Genomic DNA, 11,834 nt, shown 5'->3' on the forward strand with positions numbered 1-11,834 from the left:
CACTGTTTTAAATGGCAAGAAAGATTAGTCTGACACACAACGCTATAAAACCTAGTGATATAGAATGAGTCTGATAGACACTATAAAACCTAGTGATATAGAATGAGTCTGATAGACACTATAAAACCTAGTGATATAGAATGAGTCTGATAGACACTATAAAACCTAGTGATATAGAATGAGTCTGATAGACACTATAAAACCTATTGAAAATGAAAACCTATTGCCACAAATACCTTTTTATGCCACTTAGCACCTCCCCTCCAACAGCACCTGTGGTTGTTTTTGCAATACCTTAATCACTCCTGCTACTTATTAGTATTAAATTATTAATAAAAAATAAAAAAAACTATTGCTTGATTGCTTAGCCAGTCGATAATGACAAACTAGAGTTAATGAAGGTATTGAACCTAGTTGCATTCTATGATGTCATAATGAGGCGTGTCATCACAAACCATTCTAAGGTTTCTCAGGAAGTGACAGAACATTGGCTACTGTCTGCAGCCAATCGTAATAAGCAATGTTAACAGTCCAGTTTATGGACCTAAAAGCCTATGATAATAAGGTTAACATGAGAATATCATGATATCTTCTCTAAGATGCTTTTTTTCCTAATGGACACTAAGTCAGATTCCTTCCCATAAACTGACCGAAGAAGATGTCCAACAACATTTTGTTATTGAATATCCCAAAATCGAACCCAAAATATTACTCAATGCTTCTATGAATTTGAACAAGGCCATCCACCACACATGCATTACATGTGAATTTTAAACTCTCCGAACAATCAGCTTTCAAAGCATTCAGGGGAACACGTCCCATATAAATGCTGTGATTGAAGACTCAGAGCAGACACTGTGGTTGTGCTGTGTTCTCTCTTACCTACACAGCCCTTTAGTCAGTACACTCACTTAGCTGATTGAACAGACACAGGCCGGCTGGCTGCATTCCAGGCACGAAGCCAGCAGGTGTCGATGATCAGACTTCATGACATTTCATACCCAACAAAGATACAACAGCCCCTCCTCCCAACACATTAACGTTTTATTAAAAGCTTGAAATTAAATATGATTGTTTTTTAAAATTTAACTTCCATTGTAAATTGTGTTTTTTTTTTTTTTTTTTTTTTTGAATTTTCAGGCTTCAAGTTCTTGACTGCTGGTGGTTCAAGTATTCTCTCCCTCTTGTTGTTTTTCTAGTTACTGGGACACGGCGTATGACAGCGATGTAATGGACAACCGAGTGGGACTAAATCTACTATACGCTCAGGTGAGGGGTCGCAGGTCAGAGGTCATACCGGTTGTCTGCTGGCTTTTCTTCCCCCTTCATTTGGGGTATATGGGTATTTTGAATGATCAAGTGGGTCTAAAGATCAGGTTTGTGTTTTAGGATTTCTGATTTAATCTCCTTGTATACCTGAAACTTGCCTCCTCTTAGGGCTGTGATGAGACCAGTATCGCCGTCTTGTTTCCAGGGCAAAAACACGAAGTAGACAACTCTTTGTTCCTTTTACAAACCTGCTGTATGAAAATACGTTTTCACCTCCGTTGTTTCCCTTCCCCATAGGGCCCTGGTCTAAAGTAGTGTACTATATAGGGAATAGGGCTCTGCTGTATGAAAATAACGACTTGTGACTCTGGATAGTAACATAGTGATGTTCGTTTCCAACATTAAGACTGTTTTTCTAAAGAAGTTAAATCTGCTTTGTGTTTTGTTCCCTTCCCACAATACTAACAGGTATCGTGATACTAGTATCATCCCAGCCCCATTTTCTTACTGGTATGCCCCAAATGGCACCCTACTGTTTATATAGGGAATAGGGCCCCGGTCTAAAGTTGTGCACTATATAGGGAATAGGGCTCTGGCCTAAAGTAGTGCACTATGTAGGGAATAGGGCTCCATTTGGGAAGAAGCCTCGTCTTTCTATAGCAACACCCCCTACCCAGATACAGCAGCAACATGGAGGTGTTTCTATAGCAACACCCCCTACCCAGATACAGCAGCAACATGGGGGTGTTTCTATAGCAACACCCCCTACCCAGATACAGCAGCAACATGGGGGTGTTTCTATAGCAACACCCCTTACCCAGATACAGCAGCAACATGGGGGTGTTTCTATAGCAACACCCCCTACCCAGATACAGCAGCAACATGGGGGTGTTTCTATAGCAACACCCCCTACCCAGATACAGCAGCAACATGGGGGTGTTTCTATAGCAACACCCCTTACCCAGATACAGCAGCAACATGGGGGTGTTTCTATAGCAACACCCCTTACCCAGATACAACAGCAACATGGGGGTGTTTCTATAGCAACACCCCTTACCCAGATACAGCAGCAACATGGGGGTGTTTCTATAGCAACACCCCCTACCCAGATACAGCAGCAACATGGAGGTGTTTCTATAGCAACACCCCCTACCCAGATACAGCAGCAACATGGGGGTGTTTCTATAGCAACACCCCTTGCCCAGATACAGCAGCAACATGGGGGTGTTTCTATAGCAACACCCCTTACCCAGATACAGCAGCAACATGGGGGTGTTTCTATAGCAACACCCCCTACCCAGATACAGCAGCAACATGGGGGTGTTTCTATAGCAACACCCCTTACCCAGATACAGCAGCAACATGGGGGTGTTTCTATAGCAACACCCCCTACCCAGATACAGCAGCAACATGGGGGTGTTTCTATAGCAACACCCCTTACCCAGATACAGCAGCAACATGGGGGTGTTTCTATAGCAACACCCCCTACCCAGATACAGCAGCAACATGGGGGTGTTTCTATAGCAACACCCCTTACCCAGATACAGCAGCAACATGGGGGTGTTTCTATAGCAACACCCCCTACCCAGATACAGCAGCAACATGGGGGTGTTTCTATAGCAACACCCCTTACCCAGATACAGCAGCAACATGGGGGTGTTTCTATAGCAACACCCCCTACCCAGATACAGCAGCAACATGGGGGTGTTTCTATAGCAACACCCCTTACCCAGATACAGCAGCAACATGGGGGTGTTTCTATAGCAACACCCCTTACCCAGATACAGCACCAACATGGGGGTGTTTCTATAGCAACACCCCTTACCCAGATACAGCAGCAACATGGGGGTGTTTCTATAGCAACACCCCTTGCCCAGATACAGCAGCAACATGGAGGTGTTTCTATAGCAACACCCCTTACCCAGATACAGCAGCAACATGGGGGTGTTTCTATAGCAACACCCCTTACCCAGATACAGCAGCAACATGGGGGTGTTTCTATAGCAACATCCCCTACCCAGATACAGCAACAAAATGGGGGTGTTTCTAAGCATTTCAGAAATGGTTCATCTGATCTGGCTGCTGTCTTGGCTCTGTGTGGGGGCTTAGCTAATGTTATGGGCCAAAGGATGCAATATTTTATTGGAAAGAGAGAATTGTCTGTTTGCCATTGTCTGCAATGTGTGTGTCATTGACTTGTATATGTGTGTATGCAGCTGCCAAATGTGTGTGTTTTGGTGTTTAATTCAACAGTGGAATAGTTCACTTTGGACTTAAACTGAGGAACAGTTGTATCTGAAGCTTCTATGAGGAGGGTTTGGGGCAGAAAGATGATCCTTGTCTCTCTCCTCTCCCTAGACGGTGTCGGACATAGATAGAGGCTGGATCCTCGTTAACAAGGACCAGCACAGACAGCTGAAATCACTGCAGGAGAAAGGATCCAAGAAAGAAGTAAGCAAGCCTGTCTCCTAGAACTATATCCCTCTTCTTCTACCAAGACTGCCTCCTAGAACTATATCCCTCTTCTTCTACCAAGACTGTCTCCTAGAACTATATCCCTCTTCTTCTTCTTCTACCAAGACTGTCTCCTAGAACTATATCCCTCTTCTTCTTCTTCTTCTTCTTCTACCAAGACTGTCTCCTAGAACTATATCCCTCTTCTTCTACCAAGACTGTCTCCTAGAACTATATCCCTCTTCTTCTACCAAGAATGTCTCCTAGAACTATATCCCTCTTCTTCTACCAAGACTGTCTCCTATAACTATATCCCTCTTCTTCTTCTTCTATCAAGGCTGTCTCCTAGAACTATATCCCTCTTCTTCTTCTTCTACCAAGGCTGTCTCCTAGAACTATATCCCTCTTCTTCTTCTTCTACCAAGGCTGTCTCCTAGAACTATATCCCTCTTCTTCTACCAAGGCTGTCTCCTAGAACTATATCCCTCTTCTTCTTCTTCTACCAAGGCTGTCTCCTAGAACTATATCCCTCTTCTTCTACCAAGACTGTCTCCTAGAACTATATCCCTCTTCTTCTTCTTCTACCAAGACTGTCTCCTAGAACTATATCCCTCTTCTTCTACCAAGACTGTCTCCTAGAACTATATCCCTCTTCTTCTACCAAGACTGTCTCCTAGAACTATATCCCTCTTCTTCTACCAAGACTGTCTCCTAGAACTATATCCCTCTTCTTCTACCAAGAATGTCTCCTAGAACTATCCCTCTTCTTCTACCAAGACTGTCTCCTATAACTATATCCCTCTTCTTCTTCTTCTATCAAGGCTGTCTCCTAGAACTATATCCCTCTTCTTCTTCTTCTACCAAGGCTGTCTCCCAGAACTATATCCCTCTTCTTCTTCTTCTACCAAGACTGTCTCCTAGAACTATATCCCGCTTCTTCTACCAAGACTGTCTCCTAGAACTATATCCCTCTTCTTCTACCAAGACTGTCTCCTAGAACTATATCCCGCTTCTTCTACCAAGACTGTCTCCTAGAACTATATCCCTCTTCTTCTACCAAGACTGTCTCCTAGAACTTTATCCCTCTTCTTCTTCTTCTACCAAGACTGTCTCCTAGAACTATATCCCTCTTCTTCTTCTTCTACCAAGACTGTCTCCTAGAACTATATCCTTCTTCTTCTTCTTCTACCAAGGCTGTCTCCTAGAACTATATCCCTCTTCTTCTTCTTCTACCAAGACTGTCTCCTAGAACTATATCCCTCTTCTTCTACCAAGACTCTCCTAGAACTATATCCCTCTTCTTCTACCAAGGCTGTCTCCTAGAACTATATCCCTCTTCTTCTTCTACCAAGACTGTCTCCTAGAACTATATCCCTCTTCTTCTACCAAGACTGTCTCCTAGAACTATATCCCTCTTCTTCTTCTTCTACCAAGACTGTCCAAGACATTTTGGATTAAAAATGAAGCTATTGTAGAAGGTTGTTGCCAGTGGTGTAGCCAATGCCTGTCTCTCCAGTTCATTCTGCTAGTTCATGTCTTTCTGCCTGTCTCTCCAGTTCATTCTGCTAGTTCATGTCTTTCTGCCTGCTCTCTCTCTCCAGTTCATTCTGCTAGTTCATGTCTTTCTGCCTGCTCTCTCTCTCCAGTTCATTCTGCTAGTTCATGTCTTTCTGCCTGCTCTCTCTCTCCAGTTCATTCTGCTAGTTCATGTCTTTCTGCCTGTCTCTCCAGTTCATTCTGCTAGTTCATGTCTTTCTGCCTGTCTCTCCAGTTCATTCTGCTAGTTCATGTCTTTCTGCCTGTCTCTCCAGTTCATTCTGCTAGTTAATGTCTTTATGCCTGTTTCTCCAGTTCATTAGGCTAAGATGTCTGCCTGTTTCTCCAGTTCATTGGGCTAAGATGTCTGCCTGTTTCTCCAGTTTATTAGGCTAAGATGTCTGCCTGTTTCTCCAGTTCATTAGGCTAAGATGTCTGCCTGTTTCTCCAGTTCATTAGGCTAAGATGTCTGCCTGTTTCTCCAGTTCATTAGGCTAAGATGTCTGCCTGTTTCTCCAGTTCATTAGGCTAAGATGTCTGCCTGTTTCTCCAGTTCATTAGGCTAAGATGTCTGCCTGTTTCTCCAGTTCATTAGGCTAAGATGTCTGCCTGTTTCTCCAGTTCATTAGGCTAAGATGTCTGCCTGTTTCTCCAGTTCATTAGGCTAAGATGTCTGCCTGTTTCTCCAGTTCATTAGGCTAAGATGTCTGCCTGTTTCTCCAGTTCATTAGGCTAAGATGTCTGCCTGTTTCTCCAGTTCATTAGGCTAAGATGTCTGCCTGTTTCTCCAGTTCATTAGGCTAAGATGTCTGCCTGTTTCTCCAGTTCATTAGGCTAAGATGTCTGCCTGTTTCTCCAGTTCATTAGGCTAAGATGTCTGCCTGTTTCTCCAGTTCATTAGGCTAAGATGTCTGCCTGTTTCTCCAGTTCATTAGGCTAAGATGTCTGCCTGTTTCTCCAGTTCATTAGGCTAAGATGTCTGCCTGTTTCTCCAGTTCATTAGGCTAAGATGTCTGCCTGTTTCTCCAGTTCATTAGGCTAAGATGTCTGCCTGTTTCTCCAGTTCATTAGGCTAAGATGTCTGCCTGTTTCTCCAGTTCATTAGGCTAAGATGTCTGCCTGTTTCTCCAGTTCATTAGGCTAAGATGTCTGCATGTTTCTCCAGTTCATTAGGCTAAGATGTCTGCCTGTTTCTCCAGTTCATTAAGCTAAGATGTCTGTCTGTTTCTCCAGCTCATTAGGCTAAGATGTCTGTCTGTTTCTCCAGCTCATTAGGCTAAGATGTCTGTCTGTTTCTCCAGTTCATTAGGCTAAGATGTCTGTCTGTTTCTCCAGTTCATTAGGCTAAGATGTCTGTCTGTTTCTCCAGTTCATTAGGCTAAGATGTCTGCCTGTTTCTCCAGTTCATTAGGCTAAGATGTCTGCCTGTTTCTCCAGTTCATTAGGCTAAGATGTCTGCCTGTTTCTCCAGTTCATTAGGCTAAGATGTCTGCCTGTTTCTCCAGTTCATTAGGCTAAGATGTCTGCCTGTTTCTCCAGTTCATTAGGCTAAGATGTCTGTCTGTTTCTCCAGTTCATTAGGCTCGGTCAGACGCTGAAGTACTTTGGCTACATCAAGTTTGACCCGTGCGTGACAGACTTCCCGGAGAAGGGCTGTCACGTGATCGTCTCTGCAGGCAACAACGAGCTTAACTTCCAGGTCAAGCTGCCCAATGAACAGATGAAGGAGGGGAGCTTCAAGGTCACGCGCATGAGGTGCTGGAGGGTCACTTCGTCTGTAAGTAACCCTCCCCAAAATTACGTTACTCTACTCTCTATTTTAAGTGTCCTCTGAATGCTGAATTTGGAGTAGAGGGAAGTTGTTCTCTACGGTCAGTTTTACAGGGGAGGGGAACCAATTTCATAATTAGTTTTGTAATCCATCCAAATTATGACCAAATTGGTGTTAGTGTGACCTCTCACCTCCCCCTTTCCCCTCCCTCTCATTAACACAAGTGTGGTTCTCCTATTTGTCTCCCCCCCCCCTGTAGTGTGCCACACACATGCTTCTATTCCTCTCCTCTGGGTAAACTGACCACTTACACAGAACCCCACAGAGCCCCTTTATCACCCAGCCAGACAGCTGTATGCTCATGCTAAGGTGTATGGTACAGGAAGCAGGAAGGGACATGTACAGTGCCAATGTAGGACGAAAGACAGGTCATTGCCTGACTACAGTTTAACTGTCTTCACACACCTCTATAAAGTACCTCTATAACCTCTATAAAGCACCTCTCTAACCTCTATAAAGCACCTCTATAACCTCTATAAAGCACCTCTATAACCTCTATAAAGCAGCTATATAACCTCTATATAGCAGCTCTATAACCTCTATATAGCAGCTATATAACCTCTATATAGCAGCTATATAACCTCTATATAGCAGCTATATAACCTCTATATAGCAGCTCTATAAAGCAGCTCTATAAAGCAACTCTATAAAGCAGCTCTATAACCTCTATATAGCAGCTCTATAACCTCTATATAGCAGCTCTATAACCTCTATATAGCAGCTCTATAACCTCTATATAGCAGCTATATAACCTCTATAAAGCAGCTCTATAACCTCTATAAAGCAGCTCTATAACCTCTATAAAGCAGCTCTATAACCTCTATAAAGCAGCTCTATAACCTCTATAAAGCAGCTCTATAAAGCAGCTCTATAAAGCAGCTCTATAAAGCAGCTCTATAAAGCAACTCTATAAAGCAGCTCTATAAAGCAGCTCTATAACCTCTATAAAGCAGCTCTATAACCTCTATAAAGCACCTCTATAACATCTATAAAGCAGCTCTATAACATCTATACAGCAGCTCTATAACCTCTATACAGCAGCTCTATAACCTCTATACAGCACCTCTATAACCTCTATAAAGCAGCTCTATAACCTCTATAAAGCACCTCTATAACCTCTATAAAGCAGCTCTATAACCTCTATAAAGCAGCTCTATAAAGCAGCTCTATAACATCTATAAAGCGCCTCTCTAACCTCTATAAAGCACCTCTATAAAGACCTCTCTAACCTCTCTAACCTCTATAAAGACCTCCTTAAGGTTCCAAACTGCTCATCGTTAGATCCATGGGTTTCCATGGCCGAACAGCCGCACACAAGCTTAACATCTTGAAGTGGTGTAAATAGTGATGGAGTGATGAATCACGCTTTTCACCATCTGGCAGTCCGACGGACAAATCTGGGTTTGGCGGATGCCAGGAGAACGCTACCTGGCCCAATGCATAGTGCCAACTGTAAAGTTTGGTGGAGGAGGAATAATGGTCTGGGGCTGTTTCATTGGTTTGGGCCCCTTAGTTCCAGTGAAGGGAAATCTTAATGTTACAGCATACAATGACGTTCTAGATGATTCTGTGCTTCCAACTTTGTGGCAACAGTTCGGGGAAGGCCCTTTCCTGTTTCAGCATGACAATGCCCCAGTGCACAAAGCAAGGTCCATACAGAAATAGTTTGTTGAGATCGGTATGGAAGAACTTGACTGCCCTGACCTCAACCCCATCGAACACCTTTGGGATGAATTGGAACGCCTACTACGAGCCAGGCCTAATCGTCCAACAACAGTGCCCGGCCTCACTAATGCTCTTGTGGCTGAATGGCATCCAGTTGGTAACAGGAAACATGGTTTAGTTCAAATCAAATCAAATGTATTTATATAGCCCTTCGTACATCAGCTGATATCTCAAAGTGCTGTATAGAAACCCAGCCTAAAACCCCAAAGAGCAAGCAATACAGGTGTAGAAGCACGGTGGCTAGGAAAAACTCCCTAGAAAGGCCAAAACCTAGGAAGAAACCTAGAGAGGAACCAGGCTATGAGGGGTGGCCAGTCCTCTTCTGGCTGTGCCGGGTGGAGATTATAACAGAACATGGTCAAGATGTTCAAATGTTCATAAATGACCAGCATGGTCGAATAATAATAAGGCAGAACAGTTTAAACTGGAGCAGCAGCACAGTCAGGTGGACTGGGGACAGCAAGGAGTTCTAGTTCTATCCCACCCCCCCACTACACGGACCAGTAGTTAACGGTTCTACTAAACTCCCCCTCAGGGATCCTAGTCCTATTTAATGAGTGTTCCTCTCCAATCAAACTATTTCCAAACATCCTAATGCATCAGCTGTACATTACTAGGAGAAGCATCTGAAAAACACATCTCAACTTAGAATAGAATCTCTTGTTCCATCTCATTACCCAGGGGGCTTGAGGATGAAGTGGAAACAGACTGTTTTTCCAGAAGGAGACTCCTATAAACAGTAGGGCTAGTGAGCTAGCACTATGATGACGAGACGGTGTATATCTGTCCCAAACGACCCACTGCAGAGCCCTTAAGTAAAGACTGTACACTAATGGGAGACGAGTCCCGAGTCCTATGGGAGGCGAGTCCCGAGTCCTATGGGAGGCGAGTCCCGAGTCCTATGGGAGGCGAGTCCCGAGTCCTATGGGAGGCGAGTCCCGAGTCCTATGGGAGGCGAGTCCCGAGTCCTATGGGAGGCGAGTCCCGAGTCCTATGGGAGGCGAGTCCCGAGTCCTATGGGAGGCGAGTCCCGAGTCCTATGTAGTAGTGCACTTTTGACCCGAGTCCTATGCTCACAGCATCTGATTGTACCTTCAATCAGGGAAGCTACACCCTCTGTCCTTTAGCTAACATTACATTCTCTGTAGTGTAGGCATTCATTAGCTGCACAGACTGCTTGAGTTGGGATGATGATGACGATGATGGTGGTGGTGTCCAACCATAGTGACCCTGTCTCCTTTCCCAACCGCAGCAGGTCCCGGTAGTGAACGGCTCCTCCTCCCCAACCCCGGGCCCCTGCTCCTCAGCCAAGTGTGAGGTGAAGTTGGAGCTGGCCTTCGAGTATCTGATGAGCAAAGATCGTCTCCAGTGGGTCACCATCACCAGCCCACAGGTCAGAGGTTAGGGTTTAGAGGCCAGGTCAATATGGAGTCACCCAAGCGATAGGAGTTTAACCTCTGCGCTAATGAATGAAATATCTAGAGTTGGTGTGTGTGTGTGTGTGTTTTCAGGCAATCATGATGAGCATCTGTCTTCAGTCGATGGTTGATGAGCTGATGGTGAAGAAGTCAGGAGGAAGCATCAAGAAGGTGCGTGTTTGGTCTTTGGTGATGGGACAGATCCACCTTAACTTGTCTGCCGTGTTCTGACTTCCTGTATTCATTATGTCTTGTTCAGATGCTAAGGAAACGTCACAGTGGCCCCCTGCATCGGTCTGAAAGTCAGCAAGCTGTGAAATCCCCCCCTCTACTGGTGAGAACGGGGACTGCACAGGTCTATGATATATGCCACTGATTACCGTACACCCCCGGAGAGAACACGTTTAGCTGTTTTTTTTTAATGGAAAGATCTTCTACTTGATGTTTCACCTTATTTGTGACCTTCCTCTCCCCTGCAGGACTCTCCTGACCCAAACCGAGACCAGATTGTCAAACTCTCAGTGAGTAATGTTTCTGCTTTGATCTCCCAAATGTCAAGTCCACAGAATTACACAGAGAATCACAATTAACAGTAAATCATTTGATCTCTATGGTTGAGTCTCTGTTTTAGGTGGCTGGGGGTCGATATGGAAATGTGTAAGTGACTGTTGCTCTAACACGATGTCTCTGTTTCTCTCTCTCTCTCAGACTAAGCTGAGCTCTGTGTCTCTCAGAGGGATCAGTGCCTCCAACTCAGCCAATGACATCAGCGGCAACGATTTCCATGGCAACTATGCCTTCGAGGGGATCGGGGATGATGACCTGTAATATTCACCCCTTCCCCACCTCCACCTGTCGAACGCAATCTGCAAAGATTCCAAGCTGAGCCGAGCGGATTGTCTGATTCTGTAAGATTGTAGCCCTTCCTGGGAGTCTGCTGCCTGCCTTAAGATCAGTCTTGTCGTATCAGCTTCACAAAGACTGCCATCTATCTTATGTGTTTCAGGTACAGAATGACTGACTACCCACTGCCCTCCTGTTTTACAATCCTATCCCCCTGTATTCAACTTAATAAAATATCAAGAACAAATAGAACTAAAATTACAGTCTGAAGTCTAATCCACGGGGGTCATGCTGTGAAACACTCAATTGACGTTGAAATGACTAAAACCAAGTGGAAGCTGTGTATCAGTGATAATGGACCTACGTCTATAGTCTCTTCACTCTGTCCAGCTTGATAAGTCATTTATAGTCTCTTCACTCTGTCCAGCTTGATAATAAGTAATGTATAGTCTCTTCACTCTGTCCAGCTAGCTGACAGCCATCTATAGTCTCTTCACTCTGTCCAGCTAGCTGACAGTCATCTATAGTCTCTTCACTCAGTCCAGCTAGCTGACAGTCATCTATAGTCTCTTCACTCTGTCCAGCTAGCTGACAGTCATCTATAGTCTCTTCACTCAGTCCAGCTAGCTGACAGTCATCTATAGTCTCTTCACTCTGTCCAGCTAGCTGACAGTCATAGAAATTAATGCTGGACAGGGATCATAGTAAATTCCAGAAATCCATGCTTGTAACATCAGTAGCTACAGTAGACTATGTTT

General features: G+C 44.4%; 1 protein-coding gene across 1 annotated transcript in view; it reads left to right on the forward strand.

Annotated features, from left to right (window-relative positions):
* Positions 1 to 11,334, forward strand: part of LOC110522651 (sorting nexin-17) — a 59,475-nt gene extending 48,141 nt beyond the window's left edge. The window contains exons 8-15 of the mRNA XM_036976382.2: positions 1,200 to 1,269; positions 3,628 to 3,720; positions 6,833 to 7,036; positions 10,068 to 10,208; positions 10,327 to 10,404; positions 10,493 to 10,567; positions 10,713 to 10,754; positions 10,942 to 11,334. Of these exons, the coding sequence (XP_036832277.1) occupies positions 1,200 to 1,269; positions 3,628 to 3,720; positions 6,833 to 7,036; positions 10,068 to 10,208; positions 10,327 to 10,404; positions 10,493 to 10,567; positions 10,713 to 10,754; positions 10,942 to 11,061 (823 nt within the window). The 3' untranslated portion in view covers positions 11,062 to 11,334. The remainder of the gene's footprint in view (positions 1 to 1,199; positions 1,270 to 3,627; positions 3,721 to 6,832; positions 7,037 to 10,067; positions 10,209 to 10,326; positions 10,405 to 10,492; positions 10,568 to 10,712; positions 10,755 to 10,941) is intronic.
* Positions 11,335 to 11,834: the final 500 nt, after the last annotated feature.

This window comes from Oncorhynchus mykiss, chromosome 4, assembly GCF_057628025.1.
Source record: "Oncorhynchus mykiss isolate SJ-2025 chromosome 4, ASM5762802v1, whole genome shotgun sequence".
In the NCBI taxonomy this organism is placed as follows: domain Eukaryota; kingdom Metazoa; phylum Chordata; class Actinopteri; order Salmoniformes; family Salmonidae; genus Oncorhynchus; species Oncorhynchus mykiss.